Raw genomic sequence first — 16,705 nt, forward strand, 5'->3', positions numbered from 1 at the left:
ATGTTGATCTGATTGTTTGATTAAATGAATCACCACAAAAGCAGTGATTTTCAACCCCGGTTTCATTTAGAATCAACAATCACTCTTCTAAAAATGCTAATGCCTAGGACCTGTCCCCAGACAAAACCAATCAGAATCTTTGTCGAAAGTGAAGCTTATACATATATATTTTTAATAACATGTCATGTGAGTGTGATGTCAAATTAGGATACAAAATCACTCTTTAAAGGGCACCTGGGTGGCTCAGTAGGTTAAGCCCCTGCCTTTGGCTCAAGTCATGATCTCAGGGTTCTGGGATTGAGCCCCGTAACAGGCTCTCTGCTCAGCAGGGAGTCTACTTCCCCTCTCTCTCTGCCTGCCTCTCTGCCTACTTGTGATCTCTGTCAAATTTAAAAACAAAAACAAAAACAAAATCATTGCTTTAAAGATTTATTCATTTATTTATTTGTAACAGAGCTAGCAAGAGTGGGAACACAAGCACAGGGAAACTGGAGAGGGAGAAGCACACTCCCTGCAGAGCAGGGGCTCAATCCCAGAATGCTGGGGTCATGATCTGAGCTGAAGGCAGATACCCAACAACTGAGCCACTCAGGTACCCCCAAAGTCACTGCTTTATAGATTGAAAAATTTATGGGACTGTTTAGAAACAAATAAAAGTGATTTCAGTTAAAAGTAAACATGCATAAAACTGCAGAACGGTTTCTCATAACATTCAGATAAATCTCAAATGTCTCACGTTGGCACCAAAGGCCCTTTCTGATTATGAGTCCTGTAGGCCTCTCCAGTCCATCTCCTGCTCACCCATCCTTACACGCTAGGGGGGGGGGGGGTGCCAAACCATGTGCTTTGCCCCCAAAAAGTCCTTTTGCTTCATATTTCTACCGCTTTATCCAAATTCTCTTTAATTAATTTTCCCTTTTCCCTTATCAAACCCTCAACTCCAGGCTTCTGCCTCTGGAAGGCCTTTAGCTATTTGGATTGCCAGCCACATCTCAAGGATGGGGCCCTAATCAGACCTAGGCTACTGTCTCCCTTAAGTCTTATCTTCCAGTAACACTGGAAGGGACCTCTGGGTGGCTTAATCCCTTAAGCATCTGCCTTCGGCTGGGGTCATGATCCCAGAGTCCTGGGATTGAGCCCTACATTTGGCTCCCTGCTCTGCGGGGAGCCTGCTTCTCCCTCTCCCCTGCCTGATGCTACCCCTGCTTGTGCTCTCTTGCTCTCTGTCAAATAAATAAATAAAATCTTTTTAAAAAAGAACATTGGGGAAATGTTAAACATTAGAACATGCTAATGCAGAGACGACCCTTGAATATTGTTTCAAGTTGATTTAAACGGCAGAAAATGCACAGGCCAGAGTCTGTGGGCATAAGAAGTAATCAGTTTTGTCTCCTACAAATTTGTGCATACCTAACACACACACAAAAGAAAGCCCACCCTCACCCCTCCCTTCACTAGGAAAGAGCTTTTGGTGCATCATATAATCCTTACTCATTTGATATCTAATTTCACACATAAATTGCTTTTCCTCCCTTTTGATTGATTTTTAGAAACAGCATGAAATGAACATTGTTTTTTCATTTATTTCTCTATATTGAGATTGTCCTTCCTTGACTTGGACATGAGGAAAATTTTGAATTTACTTTTCATGTTTTGGTGACTCATTGTAGAATATGGAAACTTTGGCCCAAATTACAAGGAAATGTTTAAAAGCCCCGGAGAAATGTTTAAACCTTCTCTGGCACACAAGTAGTGTGCCATCTTGCAAGAAAAAAGCCTGAACATCTCTGAAATATGTGGTCCACTTTTTTCTTCTAATTTTTCCCCAACCTTTTGAGCAACAGGAGTAAACACCAAGAGTATACATTTCTGCTCCTGAATGCTCTAACATCTAAATTCTTTCTGTCCTGTCTGCTCAGAACTGGGTTGAGAGAGACAAAAAAACTACTTAAAGAGAAAAATGACAGGTCTTAGCACAAGAAAATCAACACCCAGCAGGTTCTTTCATTTGTTCATTTAACAAGTATTTATTGAGCACCTACCATCTATCAGCCCAAGGGATAGATACCTCTGCAAGGGAAATCATTCTCATCAGGGTCATGGCCATTTCTGGGGATTTCTACCTTGGCAAATGTAATGGTCAGTTCTCCATTCTCCTCTTACTCCTTCTCTCAGAGGATTATAGATTTTACCTTCTTTCCTTCCTCAAATACCTTCTTCTCTAGGCTTCTGAGGCACCACATTCTCCTGGTTTTCCTACTATCTTCCTAGTCATGACTTTGCTGTATGACCTACTGGTTCCTCTTTTTTTCCTGACAGCAAACTGTTGGACCTTTCCTCTCCCCTCTCTATACTCTCATCCTAAGTGATCTCCTCTAGTCCTGTGGCTTAATATCATCTTGATGTTAATGACTTCCAAATCTGTGTCTCTAATTCCTCTCTTTAACCTGAGCCCTAGACTAGGTCATCTATCCAACTGCCCATGTATTATGTCCACTTGGATGTCCAACGGGCATTTTAAATAGAGCTATTCCCCCTAACGTCCCCACCCCGAAGCTGCTCGTCTCCCAGCCTTTCCCACTTACTAAATTTGCTTGACCAAAAATCTAAACATTAGAGACTGTGTTTGGCTGCATGTAATAGAATCCAACTTAACCAGAGAGCGCTCATTCTTTCTTCACATGAGAAGACCAGAAACAGGCAGACCAGGGCTGGGCAGTGCCTCCTCAGGGACAACAATGTCCCAGCTCCTTCTCTCCTTTTCTTCTCTATCCTCATGGTGGCAAGGGGGCAGCCTCACCTCCAGCCTCACATTTACATTCCAGTAAGCAAGGAATGAACACGGTGGAAGGCACAGAACTGATATGGAAATAACAAAACATTCCCAGAGATTCCCAGGAGACTTCTGCTTCTATCTCGGGGTCCAGAACTGTGTTACAATAACCACCTCAGCTGTAAGGGAGGCTGAGAAATAGAGCTTTTTAGCTGGGCACGCTCCTACCCTTCACAAATTAGGCTTCTAATATACGGAGGGAAATGGAAAACAGATATATCCTGCACTGCCCGCCTTTCTGACACTTCCTCACCAGTCCACTGTATAACTCCTACAGCCAAAGCACTTAACAAACTGATCTCCATTGCTTGAAACGTGGGCTGAGAAACCACCCTCTCTTGCTCAGAACACAAGAACGGCTTCCTAACTAATCTCCCTCTTCTGCATTGGCCCTCTCCATAGTCCTTTCTTCACACAGTAGCCAAAAAGTATAAATACAGGGGTGCCTCTGGCTCAGTGGGTAGAGCATGTGACTCTCGATCTTGGGGCTATGAGTTTGAGCCCCATCGCGGGTATAGAGATTTAAAATAATATCTTAAAAATAATAACACATATAAATTTATAAAAAGAAAAAGTATACATCTCATTAACCATTTTCTTTCTTAAATTCTCCAAGAGTCTGTCATAGTCTGGTCTCCCCCAAGCTGACTGTAAGACAAGAATTTGCATGCAAGTTGTTTATTTGAGAGTGCAGACACACAGGATGGGGGTATGGAGTGAGACAAAGAAAGGGAGGGAGCCCAGAGAAGGTATGACAGCAAGCCCGCCTCCCTGGGCAGGGCAGGCCACTGAAGCTTAACCCCAGGGGAAGCACTGGGAAGTGATGTGAAACACTTGTCCTGGAATTAGGGGACCCAAGAGGCAAGGGAAGGTATTTATACACCAGCCTTTAAGAGTGGCTGGCTTGGGGCACCTGGGTGGCTCAGTGGGTTAAGCCGCTGCCTTCAGCTCAGGTCATGATCCCAGAGTTCTGGGATCGAGTCCCACATCGGGCTCTCTGCTCAGCAGGGAGCCTGCTTCCTCCTCTCTCTCTCTGCCTGCCTCTCTGCCTACATGTAATCTCTCTCTGTCAAATAAATAAATAAAATCTTAAAAAAAAAAAAAAAAAGAGTGGCTGGCTTCAGCGCTCCTGGCTTAGATTCCTAGCCCTGAATGCACCTCTCCTCCTGACCTAGCTCACTGACAAAGCTAGCACTTTCTTCTATGTATCAGCCTTTCTGCTTATAGATCTGCACAACTTCTTCCATTTGAAGCAGAATCACAAGAGGGTGGGAGAGCCACTTAATTTTGTTAATAGGATTAGAAGCTTCAAATACAATTTAAGGGTGATAATGTCTCTTGGAAGTTTGCTAAGCTTTAGTCTCATGTGAAAGTAGCTAAATTTTGTGATGCTTGTTCTTTGACAGATTAAAAAAAAATGCATAAGCACCCTTAGTAGTATAGGAAAATTTCAACTAGGGCATATAAGATCTGGAATATTTAAATCTATTTATTGGGGTGCCTGGGTGGCTCAGTGAGTTAAGCCTCTGACTTTGGCTCAGGTCATGATCTCAGGGGCTCTCTGCTCTGCTCAGCAGGGAGCCTGCTTCCCCCTCTCTCTGCCTGACTCTCTGCCTACTTGTGATCTCTCTCTCTCTCAAATAAATAAACAAAATCTTTCAATAAATAAATAAATAAATAAAACTATTAAGGTACACTTCATTTAATGATGTATGTATATTATATCTATAAATGGCATTTATTATAACTATAGGTCTCAAAAGACTATAGATGAACAGGAAGTAAATAACTATTGGATATACTTCTGCCCTTAGATAAGCTTACTATACTTATCTTTATTTTCCTTTCCTCTTCAATTGTTCTACAAAGTAATCATTACAAGCCACTGTCAGAGCTGCCACCATGACCATGAATTCATTAAAATCCACTTTGTTGTCCTTATTGGCATCCAGGTCCTGCATTATCTTATCAACCAACTGGGGGTCCTTTTGGCACTAAAAGGAAAAAGAAAATTTCTAACTCCCAGGCTTTGAGGTTCACGACAACCAAAATTGCATTTTCCTTCTATTTACATTCAAGTTTTTATTTCAATTTTGGCATCTAAGGACAATTCCCAAGAGCCCATGTGCAGGTAGAATTGGTTTTAAATTCAATTCTAAAGGAGTCTGGCCTTCTGCCCCAGGGCCATGTAATTCTGGCTCGGATCTAAACACCAAGAAGAGCAAACAGCATCTCAGCTAAGTGAGCTGCTGCGCCTGAAAATGCATTTACACTACTTCAAAGGTGGGGGGGGGGGTGCCAGGACTCCAAACCGGAACAAAGCAGGCTTTACAGCCAAAAGGGATAGTAGGGGGCTCTACCATTTACCAACAATGAGGCTTGGAGCAAATCATTTAACATTTTTGAATTTCCTTATTTCTAAAATGGGAAGATTATCTCCCCACAAAGTTGGGGGAGACAGGTTGCTAGATTTAGTCAATAAAAATACAGGACATTCAGTTAAATGCAAATTTCAGAACAATGGAAACAAACAAAAAAAACACTTATATCCCTAATATTGCATGGGACATACAATATTTTATCTGCAGCCTTACTTGGCACAGCACCTGATACACTAAGAGGCACCTGATGAAGGGTAGGTCTTAGAAGGATGACTGCATTATAGGGGTGGAAAGTAAAGCAGAGGGACGCCTGGGTGGCTCAGTTGGTTGGACGACTGCCTTTAGCTCAGGTCATGATCCCGGAGTCCCGGGATCGAGTCCCGCATTGGGCTCCCAGCTCCACGGGGAGTCTGCTTCTCTCTCTGATCTCCTCCTCGCTCATGCTCTCTCTCACTGTCTCTCTCTCAAATAAATAAATAAAATCTTTAAAAAAAAAAAAAAAAAAAAAGAAAGAAAGAAAGTAAAGCAGAAGCCCATAGAAGAGGTCAGGCTTCAGAATGGGTGGGCATTGAAGCCATCACCTCTCCTATGATGGGTGGTTACTGAGAAGTAGTTCTAAAAGTAGATCATTCTCTCCAAGGATTCCCATTGCCCTGTCAGTAGGCGCCAATCATTAAAAGGTTGGAAACTTTAATGAATCAAAATCAACTTGATCAAAACAAAAATAAACTTCGTGTAATTTTTTTTTTTTAAGATTTTATGTATTTATTTCTCAGAGTGAGCAGAGGCAGACAGAGTGGCAGGCAGAGAGGCAGTGGGAGAAGCAGGCTCCCCGCTGAGCAAGAAGCCTGATGAGGGACTTAATCCCAGGATGCTGGGATCATGACATGAGCTGAAGGCAGCCCTTAACCAACTGAGCCACCCAGGCATCCCAACAACAATAAACTTCATTTGAATAAATCAATGTGACAAATTTGACCTGCTGAGACTTTTATTCTAAATGTTTTATCAACCAGTAGCCAAACTGAAAAGGCACTGGGAAGAATTGCTATGTTAAACATTTTTTACTTTAGGGGCACCTGACTGGCTAGGTCAGCACAGCGTGCGACTCTTGATTTCAGAGTCGTGAGTTCAAACCCTGCATTGGGCATGGAGAGGACTTAAAAAAGTTTTTTTTTTCTTTAAAGTTTTCCTATAGAGGGAAAAGAAGAAAAGAGTGTCGTAGTTACAAATACTGGAGTCTTAACACGGGGTTTGGACAAATAACACCATGCAAGGATAACACATTGTGCTAAAGGCAATTCAAGGTGTCTGCATAAACATTGGAGTGAAGGGTTTTCCTCAGAACCCAAACACTCCACTGGAAGATTTCCTGTGTAGACTTTAATGAACTCCTGGCTATTTTGAGATGTGAACCTCTTTGCTACCTGACCGGTCACTGGCCAGACATACCCTCTCTGACCCTCAAAATCAGCCTGTGCTGGTCTGACGAAGGTAAGTATTTTTCATTTACTAGAAAACCTGCCTCTGCAGCAAAAAGTACCCCAGGTTTCACTTCTGGCCCAATACATATTAATTTTATAGACAGATACGTGAAGCTCTAGCTCTAACTAGTGCCACTAGATATTAACTCTAACCCCTGCACCGCAATGTTGCACAATTGAGAAAGCCTGAATGCCATTTGCAACCCTTGGAAACCCTAGCCACAGGCAACATGGAGAAGGCTACATGACTATGTAGAGATGACCCTCTGGCGACACGGGGTTGGGGTGTTGGACCCCTCCACTCCAACACACACAGACAAAAACCTACCTACAATTTGTGACTTTCTGACTTCCCAAATCCTCCGCTGCTAAGAGCCCGCTGTGGACAGGAAGCCTAACCAGTAACATAAACAGTAGATTAACACACGTTTTGTGTCTTTATGTATTATATACTATCTTCTTTTAATAAAGGAAGCTGGAGAAAAGGGAACCCTATGAAGAAAATCCTAAGAGTGAAAATACATGTACAGGGACACCCGTGTGGCTCAGTGGTTAAAGCCTTCAGCTCGGGTCATGATCTCAGGGTTCTGGGATGGAGCTCTGCGCCCAGCTCCTGCTCAGTGGGGAGCCTGCTTCCTGCCCACCCCCGCCCCCCATGCCTCTCTGCCTACTTGTAATCTTTGTCTGTCAAATAAATAAATAAAATCTTTAAAAAGAAAAAGAAAGAAAGAAAGAAAATAGACATACAGCCCTGGACTGGAAGAGATCCACAATAGGAGGACCCATGCAGCACAGACCTGGATTGGTCAAGGATCAAGGGCACACAGAAAACAAAGGCCTCCAGGGTTTGCTTGCCCCTGGCTTTGAACCTCAGTACCAACCGCACTGTTGGTGGCAGGGTTATAGGAGGCTTTGCACGGAGGCTCTCCTTGGACACGTACCCCACCCATACTTGACCACCTGGGAGGCGGGAAGCTGCAACTCATTGAGAGGAACTCCGTGAGCTCTCACTGCAGGAGCATTTTCAGTTCCTCCTTGCTGAGCTTGAATCTGTCCCCTTCCTTGCAAGAGTACTGGTGGAAGGTCGTCATCATGATGTTCATGGCCACCTCCAGCTGAGTGGGCATGATAGACGGACCACTCCAGGCATGGGTCCTAACTCAGGGAAAAAACACTTATTTCAAAACAAGCAGACAGGGAAGCATCAACACTTGCATTAAAAGAGAATACTGCCTCGGGGAGTTCCTCCTCCTCACACCACAGGTGGTGGTTATTCGACCCTAATGCCCTTCAGTGGAAGCCTTCTGCCTGTCTCAGACGGGCAGCATAGAACTTTCACAGGGGAGTTTTCTCCTCCCAATCCCCGCTCCCCCCAAATCTAGCAGGCCCCACATGTTCGCAAGTAAGCGATCAGACACCAGTACAGGGTCATTTCAAAACATAGGTTAAAATAATAATAATAAACAAAATAAAATTAGATAAAAATCAATGAAAAATTAATAGAAGATGAAGAAAGTACCCAACCTCCTACCTGTTCAGCCAGGTCACTGCTCTGTCAACAGGTGTTTATAATTAAACTCTACTCATTTATACCGGGGGTTTCACCTCCGCACACCTGTTCCCAAGAAGACCAAAATTACCAGCGACAAGAGATTCAACTGGAAGTGCCTGTGTGTCTGTTTTTAATCATCAGAAGGAACAGGTGTGCCCTGCTGCCCCCGGGGCCCTCAAGTTAGCTCTGGCACCCACTGTGGGCATTAAAGGAGAAGGCAAGGAGAGGCAAGGAGGAAGTCTTCCGCACTCTCACGGTGGGGAATATGAGTGGACATTGCAGCCAGATGCCAGGGAGGCAATGGCTGGGAAGAACTCTGAAAACAGCAGAAGAGAAGAGACACTGGTTCAAACCTGGAGACTTCTTAGCCAGGCCAATAGCAAGGTCAAGGGAGTAAACAGAGCAAACTAGTTAAACTAATCCAGTGAACGGTTGTGCCACTGTCAAAAAAGAAAAGAAAAAGAATGTGAAAGCTCTCCACGGCAAGTCAGAAAGGAACGAAGTGATCCCCGCTGTGTACCAAGAAAAAAATCCCACAAACACATATGCATACATACTTGCATTTGCCTAAGGAGTCACTAAAAGGACGCTCACGAAGTAGAAGTGTGGCTCTAAGGAGCTAGAGGCATAGAGGATGGAACAGAGTGGCTGGGAGTAAGTTACTCATTTATGTATTTTCAACTTATTTTAATTTTTTCAGTTAAAGGAATGTATTACCTGGCCCAAAAGTGGAAATAGAAAAAAAGCCTAGAGCAACTGTGTATGCTGGCTACCACACCAGGTAGGGTTCTAAGTGAGACAAAGTGAACAAAGAAAAAGAAAAACAAAATTGGGACTCCTGGGTGGCTCAGTTAGTTATGCGGCTGCCTTCGGCTCAGGTCATGATCCCAGTGTTCTGGGATCGAGTCCCACATCGGGCTCCTTGCTCAGCAGGGAGCCTGCTTCTCCCTCTGCCTCTGCCTGCCACTCTGTCTGCCTGTGCTCACTCTCTCTGACAAATAAATAAATAAAATCTTTAAAAAAAAGAAAAAGAAAAACAAAGTTAACAAAGAAAAAGATAAAAAGGGCTCCTGGGTGGCTCAGGAGGTTAAGAATCTGCCTTTGACTCAGGTCATGACGTGGGGGTCCTGGGATTGAGCCCCTCATCTGGCTCCCTGTTCAGTGGAAAGCCTGCTTCTCCTTCTCCCTCTGCTGCTCCTCCTGCTTGTGTGCTCTCACTTTCAGGCTCTCTCTCAAATAAATAAATAAAATCTTAAAAGAAAAAGAAAAACTAAATCCAGAAATTGCCCACTGTGCTTTTATTTTTAGTTTTCACTTTTACTTTACTTTTTTTAGAGGTTTATTTATCTGAGAGAGAGAGAGAGAGGGGGGCAGGCGGCAGCAGGGAGGGGCAGGGGGAGAGGGAGAGAGTCCTCAGTAGACCCTGCGCTGAGCACTGAGCAAAGAGCCAGAGGTGGGGCTCGGACTCAGACCCAAAGATCACAACCTGAGCAGAACCCAAGAGTTAGGGGCACCTAACCGACTGTGCCACCCATGCTCCCCTTGGCCACTGTGCTTTTAAATGCTGCCTGTTCTCTCAGGGCTGAAATCCAATGATATAAAAAGCAATATTTTTATTTCCTTGCAATAAGCCTGTTGGGATGGATTCTCAGCCAATTCCCCTCCCCCTTACCACTCCCACATTCCCCCTGAAACCTCCCTTGAGGTCCCTGGGGGATGTTCTCCCTAGATACCTAAAGTCCAATTCTCAAAAATATTTTAAAATTAGTGTTTTATTATTAAAGGAATAACGCATGTGCTAAGATAATGTTTTCAATACTCAAGAGTATAAAAGTAAAATTCTTGCTCCACCCTTCCCCATCCTAGTCCGTCTCCATTAACACTTGCCCGGGTGAGAGGCAAGATTGTGCTGCCGAGACGCTGGGACTCCCTGGCTTCAGCTCTCACCTCTGCCGTGAACTTGCTGGGTGGTCCTGGGCTCGTCACTTACTGCGCTGTTTCCCAGCCAGTATAAATGGGATAGCAGTAGTACCTCCCTAACAGAAAGCATTAAACGAGTTAAAATATGTGCCTGCAACATAGTAAATACTATGTATGTGTCAGCTATCATTATCTTACAGAAAAAAAAAATATGTAATTTAGGTAAGATATGCAATATTACATATGTGTCCTTAAACATATACATACACAATAGTATCGACGTGTGGTACACCTTGTTTTTTTCACTTAACATACCTTAGAAATCTTTTTATGTCAGCACATAAACCTAGCCCATTCTTCCCTAAAGTGCATATTATTCTGTTGGATGAATGTACCTACAAGCAGGCAAGAAATGTTTACCAGGCATTGCTGTTACACCAGGCCCTGTGTAGAGAAGACAGAACTTTGCCCTTGGAACAAATTTGTTGTAATTTATTATTTTTTGAAGTAGGCTGCGGGCCCAGCATGGAGCCCCATGCGAGGTTTGAATTCACAACCCTGAGATCAAGACCTGAGCTGAACTCAAGAATTGGGAGCTTAACCGACCGAGCCACCCAGGCACCCCCTTGTTTTTGTTGGAATTGTGTTAAACATATAGAATGCAGGGAACACTGGCACCTATTTTATGTTGGGTCTTCCCATACAAGAACACACCTATGGCCTTGTGACCATACTTTTCTGGGTCTCCTCGTTTCTAAATGCACTCTTTCCAAAGCTTATCATTGACCCCACCACCACCCCACCATGATTCCAGCTACTCCTGTAATTTCAATCACTCCCCAAATTATATCTTCTGGCCTCTATCTCTCTGCTAAGCTCCAGAACCATCTCTCCAATAGCCTGCTAGTCTCAATTCCTACCTCAATGTACCATAAGCATCTCAAATTCAACTAAGACCAGAGTAAAACCCATGTCCTCCCCACCCAAACCTGCTCCTGCTGCATCAGCCATTCAGGCCAATATCCCTACCCACTGCCCTACCTACGGCCCTACACCACCCCACCCCACCCCCCCGCCCAGCTACCCTCATCATATTATTTTATTCTTTTTTTAAAGATTTTATTTATTTATTTATTTGACAGCGAGAAACTGAGAGGGGACACAAGCAGGGTAAGTGGGGGAAGGAGAAGTAGGCTTTCCAGCAGAGCAGGGAAACCGATGCACGGCTCGATCCCAGGACTCTGGAATCATGACCTGAGCCGAAGGCAGAAGCTCAACAACTGAGCCACCCAGGTACCTCTGCATTTTAAAGTCAGCGGAACTCACCCATTTCTCTCAATTCTTCCCTACCTCAGGCTTTGTAATTTTGGTTTCCATTAGCAAAACAGAGGTAACTCCCTTACCGCTCTCTCTGCTTTCTGTTCTCCATTCCCATTTCCATTTTGCTGTCAGAGTTGTTTATCAAAAACACAAATCAATGCCTTCACCCCTGGGCATTCACAAGTCTGACCCTGCCTACAAACTGACCAGAAGACTGCGCGCTCTTACTCTTCCCTTGCCTTGGCACATTTTGAGAATGCTCCTTCTGGCCACTCCTTGAAGCTCGGTTCAAGTATCTCCTCTTGAAAGTTTTCCAGCACTTTCCCTACCTCCAACCTCCCACCTCTGTCCTCTCTTATCACTGGAGCATCTCTTTATTGTTTTGATCATTTCATTTAGCACACAGTCCTATAATCAGGCTTGTTGTTGTTGTTTTGTTTTGTTCTGTTTTTGTCTGCCCATATACTCTCTGCTCTCCAGACTTTGAATGAGGCCCTTGATGGCGGATTTGGTATCTGGTCCATCTTTCCATTCTATAGCACTTAAGAGCAAGATCCAACAATATGAGGGAAATGCTCAGAAATCTTTGCTGGTGGATGGTTTAATGAGCAAATGACCCAGAAAGGAAACTGTAAGATCTCCAAAGACTTCAGCCTTGCTGAGTTTAACTGTCTAAAGAATTATTTAATTGCCTTTATTTCACACACAAAAAATTTCTTTCATCAAAGGGAGAAAGAGACAACAGACAACAGTCCTTTCAGAGAATACAAAGAGTTTGAATTTGGAATTAAATATTTTCAGATTAAGCTGCTGAAGTTATAAATGCAGCCAAATGGGTAACTCTTGCAGGTGATATATGTCTCAGCAGTATATTTAAATCATATTTTTTGTTGTTTTTTTGTTTTTATTTGACAGACAGAGATCACAAGTAGGCAGAGAGGCAGACAGAGAGAGAGGAAGGGAAGCAGGCTCCCTGCAAAGCAGAGAGCCAGATGTGGGGCTCTATCCCATGACCCTGGGATCATGACCTAAGCCAAAGGCAGAGGCTTTAACCCAATAAGCCACCCAGGCACCCCTTAAATCATATTTGATCACAAATTAATTTACTTGGAGAATTCAGTTGGCAAGCAAAACTCTTAATAGAATAGATATTTAAAACTGTAATGTTATAATCTGAATCAAGAGATGAGAATGTGCTCTCTATATTCTTTGCTCTTGGGGTTTAGAAACAAGGTTTCCACTTGGTTTGTGCTTGGCTTCAGCGGAGCTAGATGTTTCTTCTGGTAACTGCTGCCCCTTAGTGTCCAGCCACATCACTGCAGCTGGAAGCCCTCTAATTCCAGAAAGTGCTGGAAACTGTGTAAAGACTCCAGGCCCTTCAGGAGCTTATCTGTGATGTAAGCCAGCCCCGGCCTCTGCCCTCCAGGAGTCTCTCAGAAACCAAGATAAAGTCAAAAGCCTTAATAAGACCCTGTCAGGCTCGGAAGACAAATGTACAAGTGACACGAAATCCCAGGGTGGGCAGGGAACACACATCTGTTTATAGAAGGACAGAAGGGGTGTGTGGTAGCACTCTACATGTTCTATTAATTCTTAGAGCTTTACTTTTCTTCTTTTTAATTTTTTTTTTTTTTTTTAATTTGACAGAGATCACAAGTAGGCAGAGAGGCAGGCAGAGAGAGAGGAAGGGAAGCAGGCTCCCTGCTGAGCAGAGAGCCCAATGCGGGGCTGGATCCCAGGATCCTGGAATCATGACCTGAGCCGAAGGCAGAGGCTTAAACCCACTGAGCCACCCAGGCGCCCCTCTTTTTAATTTTTTTAAAGATTTTATTTATTGGGGCACGTGGGTGGCTCAGTGGGTTAAGCCTCTGCTCAGGTTATGATCCCAGGGTCCTGGGACTGAACTCTGCATCAGGCTCCCTGCTTGGCAGGAAGCCTACTTATCCCTCTCTCACTCCCCTGTTTGTGTGCCCTCTCTTGCTGTCTCTCTCTGTCAAATAAATAAATAAAATCTTTAGAAAAGAAAAAAGTACTTTCAGAGACGCCTGGGTGGCTCAGGCAGTTAGTTAAGTGTCTGACCCATGATTGTGACTCAGGTTGTAATCTCAGGATTGTGAGATCAAGCCTCGCATCAGGCTTCAGGATGGGCGTAGGGCATCCTTAAGATTCTCTCCCTTTGCCTCTCCCTCCCCACAAAAAAAAAAAAAAAAAAAAAAGTATTTTCGATTAAAACATCAACTGTAATTGTACAGTATTTAAAATTGTAATCTATCTCCATCTTAGGCAATGTCCTTTTTTTTAAAGATTTTATTTATTTTATTTATTTATTTATTTAAATTTATTTATTTATTTATCACAAGTAGGCAGAGAGGCAGGCAGAGGGAGAAGTAGGACAGGGCTCGATCCCAGGACCCCGAGATCATGACCCAAACCGAAGGCAGAGGCTTAACCCACAGAGCCACACAGATGTCCCTTAGGCAAATGTTTTTTAAGGTATAATGTTAATTTTAAAACTTCACATATAAAATTCTAGATTTAAAATGATCCTGTTATGTTTTTATATATGCAAAAGAAAAGTCAAAGGAAATAATGCAAAAAGTTAATAGGCGTTTTTACAGGGTGATTTTCTTTTTTCTGCTTGTGTTAGTTATTCTTGGTTTGGTAATTTTAAATCTTCAGTAATAGCTATAATTCACTTTATAACCCAAAAAAATGAAGCAAAGTGTTTTAAAAATCATAGAATTGGGGAGCCTGGATGGCTCAGCCCGTTAAGCGTCTTTCTTTGGCTCGGGTCATGATCCCAGGGTCCTTGAGCCCCCCATCAGGCTCTCTGCTCAGCAGGGAGCCTGCTTCCACCTCTCTCTCTGCCTGCCTCTCTGCCTACTTGTGATCTCTGTCTGTCAAATAAATAAATAAAATCTTTTTTTAAAAAAATCATACAGCTGACAAAGCATTTGAACCACTTGAACATAGATTTTTGGCTGTAATATTCACAGACTTTCCTTGGGCACCTTCCAGTTTGCAAAGCCCTTTTTGTGCACACTAGTAAGTAACATATATTTGCCTAGTGCTGGACATAGTCTGTGGGAAATTATATAATTCAGGCAAATTCTCAAATATTACCAAAAAATACATTAAAGGTTATTATTAAATACTAAATCAACCATAAGGTCCATACATAATTGGACCTCCTTTTTCACAAGAGAAAAAGGACAACATCAAGTTAATGCTTTTGAAGTTCCTTTTACCTTGATAGATTTTTCTATTCCAAAATCAGTTTAAAGGGGCACCTGGGTGGCTTAGTCCATTAAGTATCTATCTTCGGCTCAGGTCATGATCTTGGGGTCGTGGGATTCAGCCCCCATTGGGCTCCCTTTTCAACCAGGAGTCTGCTTCTCCCTCTCACTCTCCCTCTGCCCAACCTCCTGGTTGTGCGCTCGCTCTCTCTCTCCAAAAAAAAAAAAAATCTTTAAAAATCAGTTTAAGGATCAGCATGCGCATTCACAGGTGTAAGTGGGCTGCCCTGTGTGTTTCCCATCTTTTTTTTTTTTTTTAAAGATTTTATTTACTTATTTGACACAGAGAGAGAGAGATCCCAAGCAGAGAGACAGGCAGAGAGGGTGCCCCCCCATCCTTCAGAAAACAATTAGGACAATGACATGAAGGGCAGAGGAGGAATTCCAAGAAGGACCAAGACTACACACTTGTCCTCACTCTTGCAGTTCAAAAACAACAAACAAACAAACAAAACAAAACAAAAAAACACAGACTTAGGGGACTGGCCACACATTCCTGTCAGGAAAGTCTGCCTCTGCTCCAGGAATTGCAGAAGGGAGAATTCCGTTCCCTCCCCCTTAAGTGATGTTTCCAACAACCCTGAGTTTCCTGCTGAAAGAAAAGTATTTTTCATCTTGCTCTCTACCTGAAAACTAAGGCTGAGAGTCAAAAGAAAAGGAATTATAGGGATGCCTGACTGGCTCAGGGGGATTGTGTGCTCGAGTCCCATGTTGGGCATGGAGATTACTTAAAAATAAAATCTTAAAAAGAAAGGGATGCCTGGATGGCTCAGTTGGTTAAGCGTTTGCCTTCAGCCCAAGTCATAACCCCAGAGTCCTGGGATCAGCCCTGTGCTGGGAATCCCTGCTCAGCAGGGAGCCTGCTTCTCTCTCTACTTCTGCTGCTGCTCCCCCTGCTTGTGCTCTCTCTCTGTTAAATAAACAAATACAAATCTTTTTAAAAACTCACACAATCAAGGGGCACCTGGGTGGCTCAGTTGGTTAAGCTGCTGCCTTCGGCTCAGGTCATGATCCCAGGTTCCTGAGATTGAATCCTGCGTCAGGCTCCCTGCCCAGTGGGGAACCTGCTTCTCCCTCTAGCTCTACATGCTGCTCCCCCTACTTGTGTGCTCCCTGTCATATAAATAAATAAAATCTTAAAAAAAACAACAAAACAAAACAAAAAAGACCAAAAAAACCTACAAACAAAAAACATTGCAGCTTCTGCTTTGCTTCCTCTTGGACCATGCGCTCTCGGGGAAGTCAGTCACCATGTTGTGAGAACACCCAAGGAGCCCTACGGAGAGATCCATGTGGCAAACAACAGAGGCCTCCAGCCAACAAGCAGCACCAACCCACCAGGCATGTGGGATCCTCCTTAGAAGCGGGTCCTCCAGCCAGAGTCAAGTCTTCACATGACCGCAGTATGACCTTTTGGGAAGCTCCAAGTCTCAACCAGAGCTATACAGCTCCCAAATTCCTGAAATTATCTGAGATAATACATGTTGTTAAGCAAAATTTGGGGTAAATTGTTATGAAACATAGACATCTAGAGTAGCTAATTAGTTAATAGTCTTTTTTACATGACTCTTCAGAAAAATGGTGCCATGTAAATAGATAGATTCTTTCTATTAAAGGTTCTCGGGAATAAAAACGTGAGGAAATTCTCATATGTGGTTTCAGAATGGAGAAACATGCCAACCTCTTACAGTAGAGGGCACTGTTTCCTATTTTCTACAGCATCTTTATCCACAGAGCAGCAGTGAAAATTTAGGGGAAGTAAAGTTTTCTGCCAGTGACTTCCTTGAATGTCTTAACAGAGTTAATACAGGGCTTTTCAAAAAATGTGCAGTTTAGCCAAAAATCACCTCAGATCACACAGTAGCTTTGCTTTATCACTCCTCAGCAACATCCAAACAACATCTCCTATAATAAAACTT

At 43.3% G+C, this 16,705-nt stretch overlaps 2 protein-coding genes across 3 annotated transcripts in view; both read right to left on the reverse strand.

Moving 5' to 3' along the window:
• The window catches only part of CRHBP (corticotropin releasing hormone binding protein), a 76,958-nt gene that overhangs the window by 46,351 nt on the left and 13,902 nt on the right, over nucleotides 1–16,705 (reverse strand). Inside the window, exons 2-3 of one of the 2 annotated variants that reach the window (XM_082724817.1) lie at nucleotides 15,969–16,245; nucleotides 10,138–10,286 (exon numbers count right to left, since the gene is read on the reverse strand). The gene's annotated coding sequence lies outside the window, so the exon portion shown is untranslated. The remainder of the gene's footprint in view (nucleotides 1–10,137; nucleotides 10,287–15,968; nucleotides 16,246–16,705) is intronic. The other variant, XM_082724818.1, reaches the window with a different exon arrangement.
• S100Z (S100 calcium binding protein Z) lies at nucleotides 4,669–8,281 on the reverse strand (the record flags this gene model as incomplete). The annotated part of the gene is given in 4 exon segments (XM_082724828.1): nucleotides 4,669–4,827; nucleotides 7,685–7,705; nucleotides 7,709–7,853; nucleotides 8,230–8,281. Coding segments are annotated over 3 exon segments (297 nt in total). The 5' UTR covers nucleotides 7,826–7,853; nucleotides 8,230–8,281.

This window comes from Mustela nivalis, assembly GCF_964662115.1.
Source record: "Mustela nivalis genome assembly, chromosome: 3".
Classification (NCBI taxonomy): Eukaryota; Metazoa; Chordata; class Mammalia; order Carnivora; family Mustelidae; genus Mustela; species Mustela nivalis.